The following is a 27,128-nucleotide window of genomic DNA, read 5'->3' on the forward strand; positions in this document are numbered from 1 at the left end:
GCGGGGTTTGGGATTGGGGTTTGGGATCGGGGTTTGGGGATTGGGGTTTGGGGTTTGGGATTGGGGTTTGGGGTTTGGGGTTTGGGGTTTGGGGTGTGGGATTGGGATTTGGGGTTTGGGGTGTGGGGTTTGGGATGGAGGGGCTGCTGGCCAGGAAACAGTACGGGGGCAGGATTGGGGTTTGGGGTGCGGGGTTTGGGGTGTGGGGTTTGGGGTTTGGGATTGGGGGTCGGGGTTGGGGGTTTGGGGTTTGGGGTTTGGGGTTTGGGATGGAGGGGCTGCTGGCCATGAAACAGTACGGGGCCGGGATTGGGGTGTGGGGTTGGGGTTTGGGGTTTGGGATCGGGATTTGGGGTTTGGGGTGTGGGATCGGGGCTTGGGGTTTGGGATTGTGGTTTGGGGATTGGGGTTTGGGGTTTGGGGTTTGGGGTTTGGGATTTGGGGTTTGGGATTGGGGTTTGGGATCGGGGCTTGGGCTTTGGGATTGGGGTGCGGGGTGCGGGGTTTGGGGTTTGGGATTGGGGTTTGGGATGGAGGGGCTGCTGGCCATGAAACAGTACGGGGGCAGGATTTGGGGTGTGGGGTTTGGGATTGGGATTTGGGGTTTGGGATGGAGGGGCTGCTCGCCATGAAACAGTACGGGGCCGGGATTTGGGGTGCGGGGTGCGGGGTTTGGGGTGTGGGGTTTGGGTTTGGGATGGAGGGGCTGCTGGCCATGAAACAGTACGGGGCCGGGATTTGGGGTGTGGGGTTTGGGGTTTGGGATTGGGGTTTGGGGTGTGGGGTTTGGGATGGAGGGGCTGCTGGCCAGGAAACAGTACGGGGCCGGGATTTGGGGTGTGGGGTTTGGGGTTTGGGATTGGGGTTTGGGGTTTGGGATGGAGGGGCTGCTGGCCATGAAACAGTACGGGGCCGGGATTTGGGGTGTGGGGTTTGGGGTTTGGGATTGGGGTTTGGGATGGAGGGGCTGCTGGCCATGAAACAGTACGGGGCCGGGATTTGGGGTGCGGGGTGTGGGATCGGGGTTTGGGGTTTGGGGTTTGGGGTTTGGGGTTTGGGGTTTGGGATCGGGGCTTGGGCTTTGGGATTGGGGTTTGGGGTGCGGGGTTTGGGGTTTGGGGTTTGGGGTTTGGGATGGAGGGGCTGCTGGCCATGAAACAGTACGGGGCCGGGATTTGGGGTGTGGGGTTTGGGGTTTGGGATTGGGGTTTGGGGTTTGGGATGGAGGGGCTGCTGGCCATGAAACAGTACGGGGCCGGGATTGGGGTTTGGGATTGGGGTGTGGGGTTTGGGGTTTGGGGTTTGGGATTGGGGATTGGGGTTTGGGGTTTGGGGTTTGGGGTGTGGGGTGTGGGGTGTGGGGTTTGGGATGGAGGGGCTGCTCGCCATGAAACAGTACGGGGCCGGGATTTGGGGTGTGGGGTGCGGGGTTTGGGGTGTGGGGTTTGGGTTTGGGATCGGGGTTTGGGGTTTGGGGTTTGGGGTGCGGGGTTTGGGGTTTGGGGTTTGGGGTGTGGGATGGAGGGGCTGCTGGCCATGAAACAGTACGGGGGCGGGGTTTGGGGTTTGGGGTTTGGGATCGGGATTGGGGTCGGGATTGGGGTTTGGGGTTTGGGGTTTGGGGTCGGGATTGGGGTTTGGGGTTTGGGATTGGGGTTTGGGATTGGGGTTTGGGGTTTGGGATCGGGGTTTAGGGTTTGGGGTTTGGGGTTTGGGATTGGGGTTTGGGATCGGGGATCGGGGTTTGGGATTGGGGTTCGGGGTTTGGGATGGAGGGGCTGCTCGCCATGAAACAGTACGGGGCCGGGATTTGGGGTGTGGGGTTTGGGTTTGGAGTTTGGGGTTTGGGATTGGGGTTTGGGGTTTGGGGTGTGGGGTGTGGGGTGTGGGGTGTGGGGTTTGGGATGGAGGGGCTGCTGGCCATGAAACAGTACGGGGCCGGGATTTGGGGTGCGGGGTTTGGGGTTTGGGGTTTGGGGTTTGAGATTGGGGTTTGGAGTTTGGGATCGGGGTTTGGGGTTTGGGATTGGGGTTTGGGGTTTGGGGTGGAGGGGCTGCTGGCCATGAAACAGTACGGGGCCGGGGTTGGGGTTTGGGATGGAAGGGGTTGGGATTTGGGGTTTAGGGATTGGGATGGAGAGATTTGGGATGGAGAGATTTGGATTTGGGACAGAATGGATTTGGGATGGGAAGATTTGGGATGGAGGGGAGTTGGGATCGAAGGGATTGGGATGGGAAGATTTGGGATGGAGGGATTTGGGATTTGGGATGGAGAGGATTTGGGATTTGGGATGGAGGGGATTTGGGATGGAGGAGATTTGGGATGGAGGGGATTTGGGATGGAGAGGATTTGGGATTTGGGATGGAGGGATTTGGGATGGAGAGGATTTGGGATTTGGGATGGAGGGATTTGGGATTTGGGATAGAGGGATTTGGGATTTGGGATAGAGGGATTTGGGATGGAGGGATTTGGGATGGAGGGATTCGGGATAGCGCTGCTGCTCCCGGTGTTCCCCCATCCTATTCCCACCTTTCCCATGTCCTGGATTTGGGATTCTCCTGGATTTGGGGTTTCCTGGATTTGGGGTGTTCAGGATTTGGGGATTTCCGGGGTTTGGGGCAGATCCGGGGGGGTTGATCCAAGGGTTGATCCAGGGGTTGATCCAAGGGATGGATTCGGGGGTTGATCCAAGGGATGGATCCCAGGTGTAGATCCCAAGGGATGGATCTAAGGGATGGATCCAGAGGTTGATCCCAGGGATGGATCCTTTCCCGCTTTTCCCACGGGCCCTTTTCCCACGGGATCTTTTCCCTCCTTTTCCCACGGGCCCTTTTCCCACTTTTCCCACGGGCCCTTTTCCCACCTTTCCCACGGGATCTTTTCCCACGGGCCCTTTTCCCACAGGCCCTTTTCCCTCCTTTTCCCACGGCCCCTTTTCCCACGGGCCCTTTTCCCACTTTTCCCACGGCCCCTTTTCCCACGGGCCCTTTTCCCACTTTTCCCACGGGCCCTTTTCCCACGGGCCCTTTTCCCACGGCCCCTTTTCCCACGGGCCCTTTTCCCACGGGCCCTTTTCCCACTTTTCCCACGGCCCCCTTTCCCACGGGCCCCTTTCCCTCCCTTTCCGGGCGCTGCCGGCGCGGCGCAGCGAGAACGAGGCTCTGTGGCGGGAGGTGGCCTCCCTGCGCCAGAAGCACGCCCAGCAGCAGAAGGTGGTCAACAAGGTCAGTCCCGGATTTCCGGCTCCAATTCCCGGATTTCCGGCTCCAATTCCCGGATTTCCGGCTCCAATTCCCAAATTTCCGGCTCCAATTCCCAAATTTCCAGCCCCAGTTCTGATTTTCCTGCCTCAATTCCCGAATTTCCAGCCCCAATTCCCAATTTTCCGGCCCAAATTCCCAAATTTCCGGCCCCAATTCCCGAATTTCCGGCCCCAATTCCCAATTTTCCGGCCCAAATTCCCAAATTTCCGGCCCCAATTCCCGAATTTCCGGCTCCAATTCCCAATTTTCCGGCTCCAATTCCCGAATTTCCGGCCCCAATTCCCGAATTTCCGGCCCCAATTCCCAATTTTCCGGCCCCAATTCCCAATTTTCCGGCCCCAATTCCCGAATTTCCGGCTCCAATTCCCAATTTTCCGGCCCCAATTCCCAAATTTCCGGCCCCAATTCCCAATTTTCCGGCCCCAATTCCCGAATTTCCGGCTCCAATTCCCAATTTTCCGGCTCCAATTCCCGAATTTCCGGCCCCAATTCCCGAATTTCCGGCCCCAATTCCCAATTTTCCGGCCCCAATTCCCGAATTTCCGGCCCCAATTCCCGAATTTCCAGCCTCAATTCCCGCTCCCAGTCCCTCCCAGTCCCTCCCAATCCCCTCCCAGTCCCCCCCCAGTCCCTCCCAGTCGCTCCCAATCCCTTCCCACTTGCTCCCAGTTCCAATCCCAGTCCCTCCCAGTTGCTCCCAGTCCCTCCCAATTGTTCCCAGTCCCTCCCAGTCCCTCCCAGTCCCTCCCAGTCCCTCCCAGTCCCTCCCAGTTCCCTCCCAGTCCCTCCCAGTCCCCCCCAGTCCCTCCCAGTTCCCTCCCAGTCCCTCCCAGTCCCTCCCAGTCCTTCCCAGTCCCTCCCAGTCCCTCCCAATCCCCTCCCAATCCCCTCCCAGTCTCTCCCAGTCACTCCCAGTTCCATCCCAGTCCCTCCCAGTCCCTCCCAGTTCCCTCCCAGTTCCCTCCCAGTCCCTCCCAGTCCCTCCCAGTCCCTCCCAATCCCCTCCCAATCCCCTCCCAATCCCCTCCCAGTCCCCTCCCAGTCCCTCCCAGTCCCTCCCAGTCCCTCCCAGTTCCATCCCAGTCCCTCCCAGTTCCCTCCCAGTTCCCCCCCAGTCTCCCCCCAGTCTCCCCCCAGTCCTTCCCAGTCTCCCCCCCAGTCCCTCCCAGTCCCTCCCAGTCCCCCCCAGTCCCTCCCAGTCCTTCCCAGTCCCTCCCAGTCCCTCCCAATCCCCTCCCAATCCCCTCCCAGTCTCTCCCAGTCACTCCCAGTCCCTCCCAGTCCCTCCCAGTCCCTCCCAGTTCCCTCCCAGTTCCCTCCCAGTTCCCTCCCAGTCCCTCCCAGTCCCTCCCAATCCCCTCCCAATCCCCTCCCAATCCCCTCCCAGTCCCCTCCCAGTCCCTCCCAGTCCCTCCCAGTCCCTCCCAGTTCCATCCCAGTCCCTCCCAGTTCCCTCCCAGTTCCCTCCCAGTCCCTCCCAATCCCCTCCCAATCCCCTCCCAGTCCCTCCCAGTCCCTCCCAGTCCCTCCCAGTCTCTCCCAGTTCCCTCCCAGTCCCTCCCAGTCCCTCCCAGTCCCTCCCAATCCCCTCCCAATCCCCTCCCAGTCCCCTCCCAGTCCCCTCCCAGTCCCTCCCAGTCCCTCCCAGTCCCTCCCAGTTCCCTCCCAGTCCCTCCCAGTTCCCTCCCAGTCCCTCCCAGTCCCTCCCAGTCGCTCCCAGTGCCGCTGAGGCCGCTGCCGCCTTTGCCCGCAGCTGATCCAGTTCCTGATCTCGCTGGTGCAGTCCAATCGCATCCTGGGCGTCAAGCGGAAAATGTGAGCGGAATTCCCAAATCCTGGAATTCCGGCCCCCGGGAACCCCCGGGAAAGGGGGGGGGGGGGGGGGGGGAGGAATTCCTTGGAATATCCTCGGGGGGGGGGAGGGGGGGGGAATCCCGGGAAAAACGGGATCCGGAGGGGTTTGGGAATGGGGGAATGGGGAGATGGAGGGAAATCCCGGGAATGGGGGGAAATCCCGGGAATGGGGGGAAATCCTGGGAATGGAGGGAAATCCCGGGAATGGAGGGAAATCCCGGGAATGGAGGGAATGGGGAGATGGAGGGAAATCCTGGGAATGGAGGGAAATCCCGGGAATGGAGGGAAATCCCGGGAATGGAGGGAATGGGGAGATGGAGGGAAATCCTGGGAATGGGGGGAAATCCCGGGAATGGAGGGAAATCCCGGGAATGGAGGGAAATCCCGGGAATGGAGGGAATGGGGGAATGGAGGGAAATCCCGGGAATGTTTGGGAATGCTGGGAATACTGGGAATGGCGGGAATGTTCGGGAATGCTGGGAATACTGGGAATGCTGGGAATGGCGGGAATGTTCAGGAATGCTGGGAATACTGGGAATGCTGGGAATGTTCAGGAATACTGGGAATACCGGGAACACCGGGTATGGAGGGAATGTTCAGGAACGCTGGGAATGGCGGGAATACCGGGAACGCTGGGAATGACGGGATGGGATTGAGGCGTTTTCCTGTTCCATGGGCTGGGAGCTTCCCGGGATGATCCAGGGGTTCTCTGGGAATTCCGTGGCGGGCAGGAGTCGCTTCCCAACACCCCAGCATTCCCAGTGTTTATTCCCATCATTCCCAGCGTTGTTCCGTTATTAATTCCCATCATTCCCGTCATTTATTCCCATTACTCATTCCCATCGTTCCCATCGTTTATTCCATTATTCATTCCCATCATCCATTCCCATCATTCCCATTTTTTATCCCCATCATTCCCATCATTTTTCCATTATTCATTCCTATCATTCCCATTATTCATTCCCATTATTCCCATTATTCCCATTATTTATTCCCATCATTCCCATCATTTTTTCCCATCATTCCCATCATTTTTCTATTATTTATTCCTATTTTTCCCATCATTCCCATCATTTATTCCCTTTATTCCCATTGTTCCCATCTTTCCCATTAACTATTCCCATCATTCCCATCATTTTTCCATTATTTTTTCCCAGCATTCCCATTATTTATTTCCATTACTTTTTCCCATCATTCCCATTTTTTATTCCCATTATTTATTCCCATCATTCCTGTCATTTTTTCCATCATTTATTCCCATCACTCCCGTTATTTATTCCAATTTTTCCCATTTATTCCCATCATTCCCATTTATTCCCATTGTTCCCATCATTCCCGTCATTTATTCCCATTATTTATTCCTATCATTCCCATTATTTATTCCCATTACTTTTTCTCATCGTTGCCACTGTTTATTCCATTATTTATTCCCGTCATTCCCATCTTTCCCATTTATTCCTATTTATTCTCCATCATTCCCATTATTTATCCCCATCATTCCCATCATTTTTCCTTCATTTATTCCCATCATTCCCATTTATTCCCATCACTCCCATTATTTATTCCCATTACTTTTTCCCATCATTCCCATCATTTATTGCATTATTTATCCCAATCATTCCCATTTATTCCCATCATTCCCATCATTTTCCCATTATCTATTCCCATTATTCCCATCATTCCTATTATTTATTCCCATCATTCCCATCGTTCCCATCATTTCCATTATTTATCCCCATCATTCCCATCATTTTTCCATCATTTATTCCCATTATTCCCGTTATTTATTCCCATTACTCATTCCCATCATTCCCATCATTTTTCCATTATTTATTCCCATTATTCTCATCATTCTTATTAATTATTCCTATTATTTTTTATCATTCCCATTATTTATTCCAATTATTTATTCCCATCATTAATTCCTATTATTTATTCCCATCATTCCCATCATTTTTTCCATTATTTATTCCCATTATTCCCATCATTCCGATTAATTATTCCCATTTTTTTTCTTATCATTCCCATTATTTGTTCCATCATTTATTTCCATCACTCCCATTATTTATCCCCATCGTTCCCATCATTTTTCCATTATTTATTCCCATTATTCCCATCATTCTTATTAATTATTCCCATTATTTTTTCTTATCATTTCCATTATTTATTCCCATTATTTATTCCCATCACTCCCATTATTTATCCCCATCATTCCCATCATTTTTCCATTACTTATTCCCATTATTCCCATCATTCTCATTAATTATTCCCATTATTTATTCCCATCATTAATTCCCATTTTTTATCCCCATCATTCCCATCATTTTTCCATTTCTCATCCCCATCATTCCCATCATTCCTGGCTCCCATCCCTCCACCCTTTATCCCAATCCCCTCTCCGGGAACCTCTGCTGGGAAAAACTTCTGGAATTCCCCTTTTCCCAAAGTTTCCCCACCCCAATCCCAATCCCGGCTCCTCCCAGAGCGGGAAAAGTGGGAGAGCTCTTCCGGGTTCTCTGGGGTGTGCGGGATGGATTCTGTGGGATGGATTCTGCGGGATGGATTCTGTGGGATGGATTCTGTGGGATGGATTCTCTGGGATGGATTCTGCAGGATGGATTCTGTGGGATGGATTCTGTGGGATGGATTCTGTGGGATGGATCCTGTGGGATGGATTCTGCGGGATGCATTCTGTGGGATGGATTCTGTGGGATGGATTCTGCGGGATGGATTCTGTGGGATGGATTCTCTGGGATGGATTCTGTGGGATGGATTCTGCGGGATGCATTCTGTGGGATGGATTCTGTGGGATGGATTCTGTGGGATGGATTCTGCGGGATGGATTCTGTGGGATGGATTCTGTGGGATGGATTCTCTGGGATGGATTCTGTGGGATGGATTCTGTGGGATGGATTCTCTGGGATGGATTCTCTGGGATGGATTCTGCGGGATGGATTCTGCGGGATGGATTCTGTGGGATGGATTCTGCGGGATGGATTCTGCGGGATGGATTCTCTGGGATGGATTCTCTGGGATGGATTCTGCGGGATGGATTCTGTGGGATGGATTCTCTGGGATGGATTCTGCGGGATGGATTCTGCGGGATGGGTTCTGTGGGATGGATTCTGCGGGATGGATTCTGCGGGATGGATTCTGCGGGATGGATTCTGTGGGATGGATTCTGCGGGATGGACTCTGTGGGATGGATTCTCTGGGATGGATTCTGCGGGATGGATTCTCCGGGATGGATTCTCTGGGATGGATTCTGTGGGATGGATTCTGCGGGATGGATTCTCTGGGATGGATTCTGTGGGATGGATTCTCCGGGATGGATTCTCCGGGATGTGCGGGATGCATTCCCGGCGCTGACTCCGGGGTTGTTCCCGGGGTTTTTTTCCCGGGATTTCCCGGGAACGGGCAGCCCGCTGATGCTGAACGACGGCGGCTCCGCGCATTCCATGCCCAAGTACAGCCGGCAATATTCCCTGGAACACGTCCACGGGAACTCCCCCTACGCCGTGAGCCAGCCCGGAAAAGCGGGAATGGGGAGGGAGGGGGTGGGGATGGGAAATGGGATCGGTGGGAATGGGAACGGAGACGGGGATTGGTGGGAATGGGATCAGTGGGAATGGGATGGGAGCTGGGGTTTATTGGGAATGGGATGAGGAATGGGATTGGTGGGAATGGGATTGGTGGGAGTGGGATTGGTGGGAATGGGAATGAGGGGTGGGATTGGTGGGAATGGGAATGGTGGGAATTCGAACGGAGACGGGGATTGGTGGGAATGGGATCGGTGGGAATGGGAATGGTGGGAATGGGAATGGTGGGAATGGGAATGGTGGGAATGGGAACGGAGACAGGGATTGGTGGGAATGGGAATGAGGGGTGGGATTGGTGGGAATGGGAATGGTGGGAATGGGAATGGTGGGAATGGGATTGATGGGAATGGGAACGGAGACAGGGATTGGTGGGAATGGGATCGGTGGGAATGGGATGGGAGCTGGGGTCCATTGGGAATGGGATGAGGAATGGGATTGGTGGGAATGGGATTGGTGGGAATGGGATTGGTGGGAATGGGAATGGAGACAGGGATTGGTGGGAATGGGAATGGTGGGAATGGGAACGGAGATGGGGATTGGTGGGAATGGGATCGGTGGGAATAGGAATGGTGGGAATGGGAATGGTGGGAATGGGATTGATGGGAATGGGAACGGAGACAGGGATTGGTGGGAATGGGATCGGTGGGAATGGGATCGGTGGGAATGGGAATGGTGGGAATGGGAACGGAGACAGAGATTGGTGGGAATGGGATCGGTGGGAATGGGATGGGAGCTGGGGTCCATTGGGAATGGGATTGGTGGGAATGGGATTGGTGGGAATGGGATTGGTGGGAATGGGAATGGAGACAGGGATTGGTGGGAATGGGAATGGTGGGAATGGGAATGGAGACAGGGATTGGTGGGAATGGGAATGGTGGGAATGGGAATGAGGGGTGGGATTGGTGGGAATGGGAACGGGGACAGGGATTGGTGGGAATGGGAATGGTGGGAATGGGATTGATGGGAATGGGAATGAGGGGTGGAATTGGTGGGAATGGGAACGAGGGATGGGATCGGTGGGAATGGAATTGGTGGGAATGGGAATGAGGGGAATGGGAACGATGGGTGGGATTGGTGGGAATGGGAACGGAGACTGGGATCGGTGGGAATGGGATTGATGGGGACAGGAATTTGTGGGAATCGGATTGGTGGGAATGGGAATGGTGGGAATGGGAATGGTGGGAATGGGATTGGTGGGAATGGGAATGGTGGGAATGGGATTGGTGGGAATGGGAATGGTGGGAATGGGAACGGAGACGGGGATAGGTGGGAATGGGAATGGTGGGAATGGGAATGGTGGGAATGGGATTGGTGGGAATGGGAACGGAGACAGGGATTGGTGGGAATGGGAATGGTGGGAATGGGAATGGTGGGAATGGGAATGAGGGGTGGGATTGGTGGGAATGGGATTGGTGGGAATGGGAATGGAGACAGGGATTGGTGGGAATGGGAATGGTGGGAATGGGAATGAGGGGTGGGATTGGTGGGAATGGGAACGGGGACAGGGATTGGTGGGAATGGGAATGGTGGGAATGGGATTGATGGGAATGGGAATGAGGGGTGGAATTGGTGGGAATGGGAACGAGGGATGGGATCGGTGGGAATGGGATTGGTGGGAATGGGAATGAGGGGAATGGGAACGATGGGTGGGATTGGTGGGAATGGGAACGGAGACTGGGATCGGTGGGAATGGGAATGAGGGGTGGGATCGGTGGGAATGGGATTGATGGGGACAGGAATTTGTGGGAATCGGATTGGTGGGAATGGGAATGGTGGGAATGGGAATGGTGGGAATGGGAATGGTGGGAATGGGATTGGTGGGAATGGGAATGGTGGGAATGGGAACGGAGACGGGGATAGGTGGGAATGGGAATGGTGGGAATGGGAATGGTGGGAATGGGAATGAGGGGTGGGATTGGTGGGAATGGGAATGGTGGGAATGGGAACGGGGACAGGGATTGGTGGGAATGGGATTGGTGGGAATGGGAATGGTGGGAAGGGGAATGAGGGGTGGGATTTATGGGAATGGGATTTATGGGAACGAGGGGTGGAATTGGTGGGAATGGGAACGAGGGATGGGATCGGTGGGAATGGGATTGGTGGGAATGGGAATAGTGGGAATAAGATCGGTGGGAATGGGAATGAGGGGAATGGGAACGAGGGGTGGGATTGGTGGGAATGGGAATGGTGGGAATGGGATGGGAGCTGGGATTTATTGGGAATGGAATGAGGAATGGGATTGGTGGGAATGGGATCAGTGGGAATGGGAATGAGGGATGGGATTTATGGGAATGGGATCGGTGGGAATGGGATTGGTGGGAATGGGAATGAGAGGTGGGATTTATGGGAATGGGATTGGTGGGAATGGGAACGGGGACAGGGATTGGTGGGAATGGGATGGGAGCTGGGATTTATTGGGAATGGGATGAGGAATGGGATTGGTGGGAATGGGGATGGAGGGTGGGATCGGTGGGAATGGGAACGGGGACAGGAATTTGTGGGAATGGGATTGGTGGGAATGGGGTGAGGATTTCTTGGGATGAGGATTTGTGGGAAGGGGATTTGGTGGGAATGGGAATGAGGGGTGGGATTTATGGGAATGGGATGGAAAAAGGACTGGGAAAAAGGACTGGGATTGCTGGAGTCTTCCCCACCTTTTCCCTTGGAATTTTGGGGCTCTTCCCCACCTTTTTTTTCTGGGAATTTTGTGGCTCTTCCCCACGTTTTCCCTTGGAAATTTTGGGATCTACCCTTCCTTTCTCCTGGGAATTTTGGGGTCCCACCCCACCTTTTCCCTGGGAATTTTGGGGTCCTGCTCCACCTTTTTCCTGGAATTTTGTGGCTCTTCCCCACCTTTTCCCTCGGAAATTTTGGGATCTACTCCTCCTTTCTCCTTGGAATTTTGGGCTCCCGCTCCACTTTTCCCTTGGAATTTTGGGATCTACCCCTCCTTTTTCCTTGGAATTCTGGGGCTCTTCCCCACCTTTTCCCTGGGGATTTCCGGTGTCCCAGCCCTGCTTCTCCCAGGAATTCCGGGATCCCACCCCTGATCCCGCCTTTCCCATTCCAGGCTCCGTCCCCGGCCTTCGGCGGCTCCGCTCTGTATTCCCCGGATTCCGGCGCCAATTCCGGCCCCATCATCTCGGACGTGACCGAGCTGCCCCCGTCCAGCCCCGAGGCCTCTCCCGGCGGGAGCCTGGACGGGAGGTGGGAATCGCATCCCAAAAAATCCCTGGGAAAGCTCCTTTTCCTCCAGAGCCAGGCAGCCAAAGCCCGGAATCGCGGGCTTATCCCGGCGGGAATTCCCTGGAAAAGGGCTCCGGGAGGGAGAGAACTCAGCCCCAGTTCCCATTCCAGAGGTTGGGATTTGTCCCTCTGGAATTGGGGTTTTATCCCATGGAGAATTCCCTGGAAAAGAGCTCGGGGTGGGTTGGATTCAGTCCTGTTCCCATTCCAGAGGTTGGGATTGAGAATTCCTTGGAAAACGGCTCAGGGAGGGGGAGAACTCAGCCCCAGTTCCCATTCCAGAGGTTGGGATTTGTCCCTCTGGAATTGGGTTTTTATCCCATGGAGAATTCCCTGGAAAACGGCTCAGGGAGGGGGAGACTCTGCTGGGATTTGTCTCTCTGGAATTGGGTCTTTATCCCATTGAAAATTCCCTGGAAAACGGCTCAGGGAGGGGGAGACTCAGCTGGGATTTGTTTCTCTGGAATTGGGTCTTTATCCCATGGAAAATTCCCTGGAAAAGAGCTCGGGGTGGGTTGGATTCAGCCCAGTTCCCATTCCAGAGGTTGGGATTGAGAATTCCCGGGAAAACGGCTCAGGGAAGGGGAGAACTCAGGCCCTGTTCCCATTCCAGAGGTTGGGATTTGTCCCTCTGGAATTGGGTTTTATCCCATGGAGAATTCCCTGGAAAAGAGCTCGGGGGGGGCGGACTCAGCTGGGATTTGTCCCTCTGGAATTGGGTCTTTATCCCACTAAAAATTCCCTGGGAAGCTGCTTGGGAGCCTCTGGATCCTGGGAATGCTCCGAGGTGGCCGGGAAAGGTGGGATGGGGATGGAACGGGGCTCAGGAATATTCGGGAACTGCTTCTCCTCGGCTTTTTTTTCATGGAATTCCGGGATGATTTGGGGTGGGAAGGGGCTCTGGGATCATCCCAGCAGCTCCGGCTGTGCCGGGATCGTTCCCGGGATTCTCTGGGAATTCTCTGGCGGGCAGGAATGGATTCCCAAGATCCCAAAATTCCATGGGGAAGCCATTGCCTGGCTCCTGCCCCTGCAGCCTTTATCCCAAGGCCCTCTCCAGCTGTGCTGGAAAAACCTCTGGAAAAGGCCCTGCAAGGGGCTCCGGGCTCTCCTGGAATTCCCCGGCTCCCCCTGCTCATTCCCAGCTCCCTCATCCCGGGATTCTCATCCCACCCGTGCCAAGAATTCCCTCCCTAATCCCACTCTTCCAGCCCATTCCCGTCATTCCCGTCATTCCCATTGTCCCTGTCATTCCCGTCATCCCCTTATCCCGTTATTCCCATCATTCCCATTATTCATTCCCGTTACTCCCATTATGTTCCCGTTATTCCCACCATTCCCATCATTCCCGTCATTCCCATTATTCTTATTATTTTTTCCCATTTTTCCCATCATTTTTTCCATTATTTATTTCCATCATTCCCGTCATTCCCTTTATTCTCATCATTCCCATTACCTTTCCCATCATTCCCGTTATTCCCATTATTCATTCCCATTATTCCCATCATTCCCTTTATTCCCATTATTCGTTCCTGTTACTCCCATTATATTCCCGTTATATTCCCATCATTCCCATCATTCCGATCACTCCCAATTATTTATTCCCGTTATTCCCATCATTCCCGTTATTTATTCCCATTACTTTTGCCATCATTCCTGTCATTTATTCCATTATTTATTCCCATCACTCCCATTGTTTATTCCCATCATTCCCATCGTTTTTCCGTTACTCATTCCCGTCATTCCCATCATCCATTCCCATCGTTCCCATTATTCCCATTATTTATTCCCATCACTCCCGTCATTCCCATTATTTATCCCCATCATTCCCATCGTTTTCCCATTATTTTTTCCCCATTTTTCCTATCATTCCCGTTCTTTATTCTTACTACCTTTTTCCCATCATTCCCATTATTTATTCCATTATTTGTTCCCATCATTCCCATTTTTTATCCCCATCATTCCCATCATTTTTCCATTACTCATCCCCATCATTCCCATCATTTATTCCATTATCTATTCCCACCATTCCCATCATTCCCATCATTCATCCCCCATCATTCCCATTATTTATCCCCATCATTCCCATTATTTATTCCCATTACGTTTTCCCATCATTCCTCTCATTTATTCCATTACTCATTTCCATCATTCCCATTATTTATTCCCATCATTCCCATCATTCCTGTTATTTATTTTCATCATTCCCATCATTTTTCCATCATTTATTCCCATCATTCCCTTTATTGCTATCATTCCCATAATTTATTCCCATTACTTTTTCCAATTATTCCTGCCATTTATTCCATTATTTACTCCCATCATTCCCATCATTCCCGTCATTTCCATTATTTATTCTCATCATTCCCATTATTCCCATTATTTATCCCTCATCATTCCCATTGTTTATCCCTCATCATTCCCATTGTTTATTCCCATCCCTTTTCCCATCATTCCCCTCATTTATTCCATCATTCATTCCCAGTATTTATTCCCATCATTCCCATCATTCATTCCCATCTTTCCCATCGTTCATCCCCCATCATTCCCATTATTTATCCCCATCATTCCCATTATTTATCCCCATCATTCCCATTATTTTTTCCCATCATTCCCATCGTTCATCCCCCATCATTCCCATCGTTCATCCCCCATCATTCCCATTATTTATTCCCATCATTCCCATTATTTATTCCTATCATTCCCATCATTCATCCCCCATCGTTCCCATTATTTATTCCCATCATTCCCATCGTTTTCCCATCATTCATCCCCGTCATTCCCATCGTTCCCACCATCCATTCCCGCCCTTCCCGCCCCTCATTCCCGCTTTTCCGCAGGAGCAGCCCGGTGATCCGGATCAAGGAGGAGCCGCCCAGCCCCGCGCCGAGCCCGCACGTGGAGGAGCCCAACGCCGGCAATCCCGGGAATTCCGGGAATTCCGGGAACGCCGCGCCGGGAGCCGAGACCCCCCTGTCCCCCTCGACCTTCATCGACTCCATCCTGCGGGAAAACGAGCCCGGAGCCGCTCCCGGGAATCCCCAATCCCAGGAAAAGTGCCTGAGCGTCGCCTGCCTCGACAAGTGAGCGCCGGGAATTCCCGGGATTCCGGGAGGGGGCCCCCCTGGGTTGGGATTCCCGAGATTCCCAGGAATCCAGGATGGGGCTCCTCGGGAGGGTCCCCCTGGGTTGGGATTCCTGGAATTCCAGGATGGGGCTCCCCAGGGTTGGGATTCCCAGGATTCCCGAAATTCCGGGATGGGGCTCCCCAGGGTTGGGATTCCCGGGATTCCAGGATGGGGCCCCCCTGGCTTGGGATTCCCGGGATTCCGGGATGGGGCTCCCCTGGCTTGGGATTCCCGAGATTCCCAGGATTCCGGGATGGGGCTCCTCGGGAGCATCCACCTGGGTTGGGATTCCCGAGATTCCCAGGATTCCAGGATGGGGCTCCTCGGGAGGGTCCCCCTGGCTTGGGATTCCTGGAATTCCAGGATGGGGCTCCCCAGGGTTGGGATTCCCAGGATTCCCGAAATTCCGGGATGGGGCTCCTCGGGAGGGCCCCCAGGATTGGGATTCCCACAATTCTGGGATGGGGCTCCCCAGGAGGGTCCCCCTGGGTTGGGATTCCCGGGATTCTCGCAGGCAGGGAAGGAGGGCGACATTCCCACAATTCCCATTCCTGGGGGGAGCAGAGGGAGGGGGCAGTCGGGGTTTCCCTCGGAATTCCGGCCCTGCTTCCCTCGGGATATCCCAGATTCCTTCTCCTCCCCAATCTCCCAGCCCCAATCCTGATCCCAGCCCCAATCCCAGCCCCAATACTGATAGCAGCCCCGATCCCGGCCCTGATCCCAGTCCCAGCCCCTATCCCAATTCCAGCTCCAATCCTGATCCCCAATCCCAATCCCAGCCCCAATCCCAATCCCAGCCCCGATCCCGGCCCCAGCCCCAATCCCAATCCCAGCCCCGATCCCGGCCCCAATCCCAGCCCTGATCCCAGCCCCAATCCCAGTCCCAGCCCCGATCCCAATTCCAGCTCCAATCCTGATCCCCAATCCAGATCCCAGCCCCGATACTGATCCCAGCCCCGATCCCAATCCCAGCCCTGATCCCAGCTCTGATCCCGATCCTAGCCCTTAATCCAATCCCAGCCCTGATCCCAGTCCCAGCCCCAATCCCGATCCCAGCCCCAATCCCAATCGCAGCCCTAATCCCAATCCCAGCCCTGATCCCGCTGTTCTGTGCCCGATCCCAGCCCTGATCCCAGTTTCCCATGCCCATTCCTGGTTTCCCATGCCCCTTCCTGGCTCTGATCCCGCTGTCCTGTGCCCATTCCCACCCTGATCCCTGGTTCTGTGCCCATTCCCACCCCAATCCCGCTGTCCCGTGCCCATTCCCACCCCAATCCCTGGTTCTGTGCCCATTCCCAGCCCCGATCCCAGTTTCCCTTGACCATTCCCAGTTTCCCAGCCCCGATCCCGCTGTCCTGTGCCCGTTCCCACCCCAATCCCACTTTCCATGCCCATTCCCACCCCAATCCCTGGTTCCATGCCCATTTCCGGCCCGATCCCGCTGTCCCGTGCCCATTCCCACCCCAATCCCGCTTTCCCTGCCTGTTCCTGGCCCTGATCCCACTGTCCCGTGCCCATTCCCACCCCGATCCCGGTTTCCATGCCCGTTCCCGGCCCGATCCCGCTTTCCATGCCCATTCCCAGCCCCGATCCCTGGTTCCATGCCCATTCCCACCCCGATCCCGCTGTCCCGTGCCCATTCCCAGCCCTGATCCCGCTTTCCATGCCCATTCCCACCCCAATCCCTGGTTCTGTGCCCATTCCCAGCCCCAATCCCGCTGTCCCGTGCCCATTCCCACCCTGATCCCACTGTCCCGTGCCCATTCCCGGCCCGATCCCGGTTTCCATGCCCGTTCCCACCCCGATCCTGCTGTCCCGTGCCCATTCCCAGCCTGATCCCGGTTTCCATGCCCATTCCTGGCCCCGATCCCACTGTCCCCTGCCCATTCCCGGCCCGATCCCGGTTTCCCGTGCCCGTTCCCGGCCCTGATCCCGCAGTTTTGGGGCCGTTCCCAGCAGGAATGAGCTGAACGAGCACCTGGACACGATCGACTCCAGCCTGGACAATCTGCAGGCGCTGCTGAGCTCGCACGGCTTCAGCGTGGACAGCGCGCTGCTGGACGTGAGCTCCGCCAGTCCCCATTCCCGCAATTCCCCAAGCCCCGGAATTCCCAAATTCCCCAAGCCCCGGAATTCCCAATTCCCCAAGCCCCAGAATTCCCAAATTCCCCAAGCCCCGGAATTCCCAATTCCCCAAGCCCCGGAATTCCCAAATTCCCCAAGCCCCGGAATTCCCAAATTCCCCAAGTCCCGGAATTCCCAATTCCCGGCGTTCCCCATTCCCTGAATTCCCCAATTCCCGGCGTTCCCCAATTCCCGGGTTCCCAGTGTTCCCCAATTCCCGGCGTTCCCAATCCCGTGAATTCCCAAATTCCCTAATTCCCGGCGTTTCCCAATTCCCAGAATTCCCAAATTCCCCAAGTCCTGGAATTCCCCAGTTCCCCAATTCCCGGAATTCCCAATTCCCAGCATTCCCCATTCCCGGTGTTCCCCATTCCCTGAATTCCCAAATTCCCCAAGTCCTGGAATTCCCAATTCCCGGTCTTCCCCATTCCCTGAATTCCCCAATTCCCGGGTTCCCAGCGTTCCCCAATTCCCGGCGTTCCCCAATTCCCAGGTTCCCAGTGTTCCCCAATTCCCAGCATTTCCCAATTCCCAGAATTCCCAAATTCCCGGCGTTCCCCAGTTTCCGGAATTCCCAGGTTCCCAGTGTTCCCCAGTTCCTGGCATTCCCAATTCCCTGAATTCCCAAATTCCCCAATTCCCGGAATTCCCAATTCCCAGCGTTCCCCATTCCCGGTGTTCCCCAATTCCCGGAATTCCCAATTCCCTGAATTCCCAAATTCCCCAATTCCCGGGTTCCCAGTGTTCCCCAATTCCCAGCATTTCCCAATTCCCAGAATTCCCCAATTCCCGGCATTCCCAATTCCCAGGTTCCCAGTGTTCCCCAATTCCCGGTGTTCCCAATTCCCAGAATTCCCAAATTCCCCAATTCCCGGGTTCCCAGTATTCCCCAATTCCCGGCATTCCCAATTCCCGGGTTCCTGGCATTCCCAGGTTCCCAGCGTTCCCCAATTCCCAGCATTTCCCAATTCCCAGAATTCCCAAATTCTCCAATTCCCCAGTTCCCGGCGTTCCCAATTCCTGGCATTCCTGGGTTCCCAGCATTCCTGGGTTCCCAGCATTCCCCAATTCCCGGTGTTCCCCATTCCCGGAATTCCCAATTCCCGGTGTTCCCAATTCCCGGTGTTCCCCTTTCCTGGAATTCCGAATTCCCGGTGTTTCCCAATTCCCAGCGTTCCCAATTCCTGGCATTCCCAATTCCCGGTGTTCCCCATTCCTGGAATTCCCAATTCCCAGTGTTCCCAGGTTCCCAACATTCCCCAGTTCCCAGCATCCCCAGTCCCCGGAATTCCTGGCTTCCCGGTGTTTCCAAATTCCAGGCGTTCCCAATTCCCGGCATTCCCAGGTTCCCGGCGTTCCCCAATTCCCAGCGTTCCCCAATTCCCGGCGTTCCCCAATTCCCGGGCCCCAAAATCCTCCGGGAGCCTTTGGAAAAACCCGGCTGGACTTGGGGATTTGAGTCCTGGGGGCTTCTCCCGCTGGGATCGAGGAGGGTTTATCCCTGGAATTCCTGGATCAGGTCGGGTTTGTCCCGGGAATTCCCACTGGGACCATCCCAGGATCCATTCCCTGGTCGGGTTTATCCCTGGAATTCCCACTGGGAGCATCCCTGGATCCATTCCCTGGTCAGGTTTATCCCTGGAATTCCCACTGGGACCATCCCAGGATCCATTCCCTGGTCGGGTTTATCCCAGGAATTCCCACTGGGACCATTCCAAGAGCCATTCCTGGTCGGGTTTGTCCCGGGAATTCCTGGCTCAGGATGGGTTTATCCCTGGAATTCCCACTGGGACTATCCCAGGATCCATTCCCTGGTCAGGTTTATCCCAGGAATTCCCACTGGGACCATCCTGGGATCCATTCCCTGGTCGGGTTTATCCCAGGCATTCCCACTGGGAATATTCCAAGATCCATTCCCTGGTCAGGTTTATCCCAGGAATTCCCACTGGGACCATCCCGGGATCCATTTTTGTCCTGGGAATTCCCACTGGGACCATCCTAGGATCCATTCCCTGGTCGGGTTTATCCCAGGCATTCCCACTGGGACCATTCCAAGAGCCATTCCTGGTCAGGTTTGTCCCGGGAATTCCTGGCTCAGGATGGGTTTATCCCTGGAATTCCCACTGGGAACATCCCAGGATCCATTCCCTGGTCAGGTTTATCCCGAGAATTCCCACTGGGACCATCCCAGGATCCATTTTTGTCCCGGGGATTCCCACCGGGACCATCCCGGGATCCATTCCCTGGCTCCCAGCGCGTCTCTCCCGGGAATTCCGCCCTTCCCAGTGTCCCATTCCCGCTTTTCCGCCGCAGCTCTTCAGCCCGTCCATGGCGGTGCCGGACGTGACCCTGCCGGACCTGGACAGCAGCTTGGCCAGCGTGAGCTCAGAATTCCCGGGATTCTCTTGGAATTCCGGCCGGAGGGAGGCGGGTTTGGGGAATTCCCAGCGGGAACCATCCCAGTGAACCCCTCCCCCCCCCAAAAAATGAGGGAAAATCCCAGATTTTCCAGCCCCTGGGAAGCTCGGGAAGGGACCTGGAAGCTGCTCCGGGATCTTCCCGTTTCCCATCCCGACATCCCGGATTTCCCCGGGAAAATCCTTGGATTGGAGGCCTGAAATTCCTTGGAAAGCTGATCCCAAATCCCGGCCTGGGAATGTCCCGAGGGGGCTCCAGAATCCCGGGATTTGGGTCCTTTTTGGGGAGATTCCGAGAGGAGATTCCAGGGGATGGGAATGGGGGAGATCCCAGGGATCCCCTGGTGTCATTCCCGAGGATTTTCCCGAAGGAAAAGCTCCTTTGGGATCCTCCTTTGGGATCCACCCCTGGAATGCACGAGAGGCACCCGGAGCAGCTCGGGAATTCCCGATCCCGTGGGATGGGGACTGGGGGGAGGGGGGGGGGGGGTTGGGGCTGGGAAGAGCCGGAATCCAGAGGGGAAATTTGGGATCAGGGCCGGGATCGGGGCTGGGATCGGGATCAGGGCTGGGGTCAGGATCAGAGCTGGGATCGAGGCCGGGATTTGGATCAGAGCTGGTTTCAGGGCCAGGATTGGGATTGGGGCTGGGATTGGGATCAGGGTGGGGATTGGGATCAGGGTTGGGATCAAGGCCAGGATTGGGATCAGAGCTGAGATCAGGGCTGGGATCGGGACTGAGATCAGGGCGGGGGTCGGGATGGGGGCTGGGATTGGGATCAGGGCTGGAATTGGGGCTGGGATCAGGACCAGAATCAGGATCAAGGCCAGGATTGGGATCAGAGCTGAGATCAGGGCTGGGATCAGGGCTGGGATCGGGACTGGGATCGGGGCTGGGGTCAGGATCGGGGCTGGGATTGAGGCCAGGATTGGGATCAGGGCTGGGATTGGGATTGGAGCTGGGATCTGGGCTGGGATCAGGATCAGGATTGGGGCCGGGATTGGAGCCAGGATCAGCATCGAGGCCAGGATTGGGATCGGGGCTGGGATGAGGATTGGGGCCAGGATCGGGATCAAGTCTGGGATCAAGATTGAGGTCCAGATTGGGATTGGGGCCGGGATTGGGATTGGGATCAGGATTGGGATCGGGGCTAGGATCGAGGCCGGGATCGGAATCGGGGCCAGGATCAGGATTGAGGCTGGGATTGCGATCAGAGCTGGGATCGGGGCCAGGATCGGGATCTGGGCTGGGATCAGGATTGGGGCCGGGATCAGGATCAAGGCCAGGATCGGGATCAGGACCAGGATCGGGATCTGGGCCAGGATAAGGATTGGGGCTGGGATCAGGATCGGGGCCAGGATTGGGATTGAGGCCAGGATCAGGTTCGGGATTGGGGCTAGGATCGGAATCAGGGCCAGGATCAGGATCCAGACCAGGATCAGGATCAGGGCTGGGATCGGGATCAGGGCCGGGATCGGGATTGGGTCTGGGATTGGGATCGAGGCTGGGATCAGGATCGAGGCCAGGATCGGGATCGGGTCTGGGATCGGGGTCAGGGCCGGGATCGGGATCAGGGCCGGGATTTACTCCGGGAACACCCCCGGTGTCCGAGGAATGCCGAACCATCCCCGGCTCATTCCCAGGCTTTCCCTGTCCCGGATAATTCCCGGGAACATTTGGGATGAGCAGGGCCTGGGGTTGGGATTTTTCCCTCGGCTCCCGGGGCATTCCCGGGATTGGGAGCAGCGGCTTCGGAATCCCTAAAAAAAACCCCTTGGAATAAACGCGAATCATTCCCGGAATTCCGGCAGATCCAGGATCTCCTCTCGTCCCAGGAGCAGCAGAAGCCGACGGAGGCCGAGGCCGGCACGGGGGACTCCGGTATTGCCACCGGAATTCCCCTCTGGAATGAGGGACGGGGCTGGAAAAGAGGGATCGGGATTGGGATCAGGGTCCGGGAAAAGAGGGATCGGGATTGGGATCAGGGTCTGGGAAAAGAGGGATCGGGATTGGGATTGGGGTCCGGGAAAAGAGGGATCGGGATTGGGATCGGGGTCCGGGAATTGGGATCGGGATTGGGATCGGGGTCCAGGAAAAGAAGGATCGGGATTGGGATCGGGGTCTGGGAATTGGGACTGGGATTGGGATCGGGGTCTGGGAATTGGGACCGGGATTGGGATCGGGGTCCGGGAAAAGAGGGATCGGGATTGGGATCGGGGTCCGGGAATTGGGATCGGGGTCTGGGAATTGGGACCGGGATTGGGATTGGGGTCCGGGAAAAGAGGGATCAGGATTGGGATCAGGGTCCAGGAATTGGGACCGGGATTGGGATCGGGGTCCGGGAAAAGAGGGATTGGGATTGGGATTAGGGTCCGGGAAAAGAGGGATCGGGATTGGGATCGGGGTCTGGGAATTGGGACTGGGAAGGCCACAGGAATCCCAAAGGGCGCGGCTGGAACGGGGCTGCTCCGCCCGGGAATGGGCCCAGGCCCGGCCGGAGATCCCGGGAGAGGGGGATCTGTGGGATAATGGGATCCATGGGATCCATAGGGTCAGGATTGAGGTGGGGTAACGGGATTGGGATGGGATCCATGGGATTGGGATCCATGGGATAGGGATTGAGATCCATGGGATAGGGATGGGATCCATGGGAGGGGATGGGATTGGGATTGAGGTGGGATAATGGGATTGGGATGGGATGGGATGGGATGGGATGGGATGGGATGGGATAATGGGGCTGGGATCTTTGGGATGGGATCCATGGGATGGGATCCATGGGATGGGATAATGGGATTGGGGTTGGGATTGGGATGGGATCCATGGGATGAGAGGGCCCTTCCCACCCAAACTGTCCTGGGATCCCAGCCCGGAGCTGGGACATTCCCAGCTGCCCAGCCCGGACCTTCCCTGCCCCTCCCCCGTTCCCAATCCCCCATTCCCAATCCCCCATTCCCAATCCCTCATTCCCAATTCCCAATCCCCCATCCCAATTCCCCATCCCTGTTTTCCAGGGAAGCAGCCGGTGCCCTGCGCGGTGCAGCCGCTGTTCCCAGTGGATTATCCCAATCCCCCAATCCCATTCCCAATCCCAATTCCCAATCCCCCAATCCCAATCCCCCATTCCCAATCCCCCAATCCCATTCCCAATCCCAATTCCCAATCCCCCATTCCCAATCCCCCATTCCCAATCCCCCATTCCCAATCCCTCATTCCCAATCCCCCAATCCCAATCCCCCATTCCCAATCCCAATCCCCCATTCCCAATCCCAATCCCTCATTCCCAATCCCCCATTCCCAATCCCCCATTCCCAATCCCTCATTCCCAATCCCCCATTCCCAATCCCCCATTCCCAATCCCTCATTCCCAATCCTAATCCCCCATTCCCAATCCCCCAATCCCAATCCCACATTCCCAATCCCAATCCCCCATTCCCAGTCTCACAATCCCAGTCCCACATTCCCAATCCCAATTCCCCTTTCCCATTCCCAATCTGACAATCCCAGTCCGCCATTCCCAGTTCCCAATCCCAATTCCCAATCCCTGTTTTCCAGGGAAGCAGCCGGTGCCCTGCGCGGTGCAGCCGCTGTTCCCAGTGGATTATCCCAATCCCCCAATCCCATTCCCAATCCCAATTCCCAATCCCCCAATCCCAATCCCCCATTCCCAATCCCAATCCCTCATTCCCAATCCCCCATTCCCAATCCCTCATTCCCAATCCCCCAATCCCAATCCCCCATTCCCAATCCCCCAATCCCAATCCCACATTCCCAATCCCAATCCCCCATTCCCAATTCCCCATTCCCATTCCCAATCCGACAATCCCAGTCTGCCATTCCCAATTCCCAATCCCAATTCCCCATCCCTGTTTTCCAGGGAAGCAGCCGGTGCCCTGCGCGGTGCAGCCGCTGTTCCCAGTGGATTATCCCAATCCCCCAATCCCATTCCCATTCCCAATCCCAATTCCCCATTCCCAATCCCAATCCCCCAATCCCAATCCCCCATTCCCAATCCCCCAATCCCTCATTCCCAATTCCCAATCCCAATTCCCCATTCCCAATCCCACATTCCCAATCCCAATCCCCCATTCCCAATTCCCCATTCCCAATCCCAATCCCCCAATCCCAATCCCCCATTTCCAATCCCAATCCCCCATTCCCAATCCCCCAATCCCTCATTCCCAATCCCCCAATCCCCCATTGCCAATCCCACATTCCCCATTCCCAATCCCTCATTCCCAATCCTAATCCCCCATTCCCTATCCCCCAATCCCCCATTCCCAATCCCCCAATCCCCCAATCCCAATCCCCCATTCCCAATCCCTCAATCCCAATCCCTCATTCCCAATCCCAATCCCCCAATCCCAATCCCCCATTCCCAATCCCCCAATCCCAATCCCACATTCCCAATCCCAATCCCCCATTGACAGTCTCACAATCCCAGTCCCACATTCCCAATCCCAATTCCCCTTTCCCATTCCCAATCCGACAATCCCAGTCCGCCATTCCCAGTTCCCAATCCCAATTCCCAATCCCTGTTTTCCAGGGAAGCAGCCGGTGCCCTGCACGGTGCAGCCGCTCTTCCTGGTGGATTATCCCAGTCCCACATTCCCAATCCCAGTCCCCCATTCCCACTCCCCCATTCCTGTTCCCACATTCCAAGTCCCCCATTCCCAATCCCACATTCCCATTCCCAACCCCCCAATCCCCCATTCCCAATCCCCCAATCCCACATTCCCAATCCCACATTCCCCATTCCCAATTCCCAATCCCAATCCCCCATTCCCAATCCCCCATTCCCAATCCCAATCCCCCAATCCCAATCCCTCATTCACAATCCAAATCCCCCAATTCCCAATCCCAATTCCCCATCCCTGTTTTCCAGGGAAGCAGCTGGTGCCCTGCACGGTGCAGCCGCTCTTCCTGGTGGATTCCAGCGCCGTGGACGTCGGATCCGGGGATCTTCCCATCTTTTTCGAGCTGGGGGAGGGGCCGTGCTTCCCGGACGGCGACGAATATCCCGAGGAGTATCCCGAGGAGTATCCCGAGGAGTATCCCGAGGATCCCACGCTGCTGCCGGGCCCGGAGCCGCCCACGCCCAAGGACCCGGCCGTGTCCTAAGGCCGGGAGCGGGACAAGGACAGGGACAGGACCGGGAAAAGGACCCGGAAAAGGGCCCGGGAAAGGACCGGGAAAGGACCGGGAAAGGACCGGGAAAAGGGAAGCGACTCCTCCTGCTTCGCACAGACCCCGGAGCCGCCGCTCCCCACGGAGCGTCCCGGGGAATCCTGGAGCATCCCTGGAGATCGTGGATCCTTCCCAGGGGATCCCGGAGCATCCCGGAGGACCCCAGGGAACCCTGGAGCATCCCGGAGGATCCCAGAGGACCCGAAGGGATCCCAGAGCATCCTGGAGGATCCCAGAGCATCCTAGAGGACCCGAAGGGATCCCGGAGCATCCTGGAGGATCCCAGGAGATCCCAGAGCATCACAAGGGATTCCAGAGCGTCCCAGAGAATCCCGGAGCATCCTGGAGAATCCCGGAGGACCCAAAGGGATCCCAGAGCATCCTGGAGGATCCTGGGAGATCCCGGAGCATCACAAAGGATTCCAGAGCATCCCGGAGGATCCTAGGAGATCCCGGAGCATCCCAGAGCATCACAAGGGATCCCAGAGCATCCCAAAGGACCCCAAGGGATCCCAGAGCATCACAAAGGATCCTGGGAGATTCCAGAGCGTCCCAGAGAATCCCGGAGCATCCCAGAGGACCCCAGGAGATCCCAGAGCATCCTGGAGGATCCTGGGAGATCCCGGAGCATCCCAAGGGATTCCAGAGCATCCCAGAGAATCCCGGAGCGTCCTGGAGGATCCCGGAGGACCCAAAGGGATCCCAGAGCATCCTGGAGGATCCCAGAGCATCCCAGAGAATCCCGGAGCATCCTAGGAGATCCCAGAGCATCACAAGGGATTCCAGAGCATCCCAGAGCATCCCAGAGGACCCCAGGAGATCCCGGAGCATCCCGGAGGACCCCAAGGGATCCCAGAGCATCCTGGAGGATCCCGGAGTGTCCTGGAGCATCCTGGAAAATCCCAGATCATCCCGGAGCACCCCAGAGAAGAATCCCGACGGATCACAGAGGATCCCAGCGGATTCCTCGGTTCCTGTGCTCCCGAGGCGTTCCCGGATCCCAAAGTTCCGGCATCGGAGCCGCGCCGCTGACGGATCCTTCCCCCCGGGAGCGCCGGGAATGGGGCCCTTCCCGGGAAAAGGGGGATCCCGAGGGAATGAGGGGCGGGGGAAGTGGTCCCGGGGGGATCTCCCGGGGGGATCCAGAGAGCCACGGAGCCCTGAGAACCTGTGGGAGCTGAAATCCAGGGATCCCCGAATCCCGGAAAATCCCAGGAAACAGCAGCACCCCAAACCAAACCCGGCGGGGTCCCGGAATCCCACAGGAGCCCGAAATCCTGGGGATCCCGAAATCCTGGGGAATCCAAAATCCTGGGGAAACCTGGAACACCCCGGGAGCCCCAAATCCCAGTGGGATCCCCAAATTCCGGTGGGATCCCCAAAATCCCACAGCGTTCCAAAATCCGGCTGAGCCGCCATGCCCCCAAATCCAGGGGGATGGACCCCGAAATCCAATAGGATCCCGAAATCCGGTGGGATCCCCAAAACCTGGCAGCGCCCCCGATCCCATGGGACCCTAAAATCCAGCGGGATCCCAAAATCCAACAGGACTCCGGAATCCAGGGACGCCCCAAATCCCACGGGATCCTCGAGGCTGGGGGGGGGAGGGGACCCCAAAACCCCGTGGGACCCCAATTCCAGCCCCTCCTCCGATTCCCTGCTCCGCTCCGGGGGATCCCGCGGGAATTCCGGGGGATCCCGCTCCGGTGTTCCCGGATTTCCCCGCTCCGGCTCCGCTCTGGGATTGGTCCCTGGACTTCGGGATCGGGAGCAGCGACCCCGGAACTGGACTTGGGAATTTTGACACGAGAGAAGGACCCGGATTCCGCACGGGAACGTGGCGGGATTCCGTGTGGGAATGTGGGATCCCCCGTGGGAATGTGGGATCCCGCGGGATCCTGGGCTCTCTCCGTACAGATCTCTATAAAACCAACGGCTCCGCCGCTTCCCGCCTTGCCCGGAGTCCCCAGGGGCTTTTTTGGGATTTGGGAATTGGGGATCCGGGGCTGGCAATGGGGATCTGGGGCTGGGAATGGGGATCCGGGGCCGGGAATGGGGATCCAGCCCTGGGAATGGGGATCCAGGGCTGGGAATGGGGATCCAGCACCAGAATTGGGATCCAGCCCAGGAATTGGGATCCAGCCCTGGGGGTTGGGATCCAGCCCCAGAATGGGGATCTGGGGCCAGGAATGGGGATCTAATCCTGGGAATTGGGATCCAGGACTGGGAATGGGGATCCAGGGCCGGGAATGGGGATCCAGTCCCGGGACTTGGGATCCAGGGCTGGGGATTGGGATCCAGCCCCGGGAATG

At 56.3% G+C, this 27,128-nt stretch overlaps 1 protein-coding gene across 6 annotated transcripts in view; it reads left to right on the top strand.

Moving 5' to 3' along the window:
* Positions 1-26,772, top strand: part of HSF1 (heat shock transcription factor 1) — a 47,496-nt gene extending 20,724 nt beyond the window's left edge. For 3 of the 6 annotated variants that reach the window (XM_069005634.1, XM_069005637.1, XM_069005632.1), the window contains 9 exons: positions 3,150-3,225; positions 5,018-5,079; positions 8,540-8,636; positions 11,788-11,924; positions 14,804-15,046; positions 17,048-17,153; positions 19,529-19,594; positions 21,444-21,513; positions 24,515-26,772. In XM_069005634.1, the coding sequence (XP_068861735.1) occupies positions 3,150-3,225; positions 5,018-5,079; positions 8,540-8,636; positions 11,788-11,924; positions 14,804-15,046; positions 17,048-17,153; positions 19,529-19,594; positions 21,444-21,513; positions 24,515-24,750 (1,093 nt within the window). In that variant the 3' untranslated portion in view covers positions 24,751-26,772. The remainder of the gene's footprint in view (positions 1-3,149; positions 3,226-5,017; positions 5,080-8,539; positions 8,637-11,787; positions 11,925-14,803; positions 15,047-17,047; positions 17,154-19,528; positions 19,595-21,443; positions 21,514-24,514) is intronic. The other 3 variants (XM_069005635.1, XM_069005633.1, XM_069005636.1) reach the window with 2 other exon arrangements.
* Positions 26,773-27,128: the final 356 nt, after the last annotated feature.

The sequence above is a fragment of the Aphelocoma coerulescens genome, chromosome 2 (genome assembly GCF_041296385.1).
Source record: "Aphelocoma coerulescens isolate FSJ_1873_10779 chromosome 2, UR_Acoe_1.0, whole genome shotgun sequence".
Taxonomy (NCBI): domain Eukaryota; kingdom Metazoa; phylum Chordata; class Aves; order Passeriformes; family Corvidae; genus Aphelocoma; species Aphelocoma coerulescens.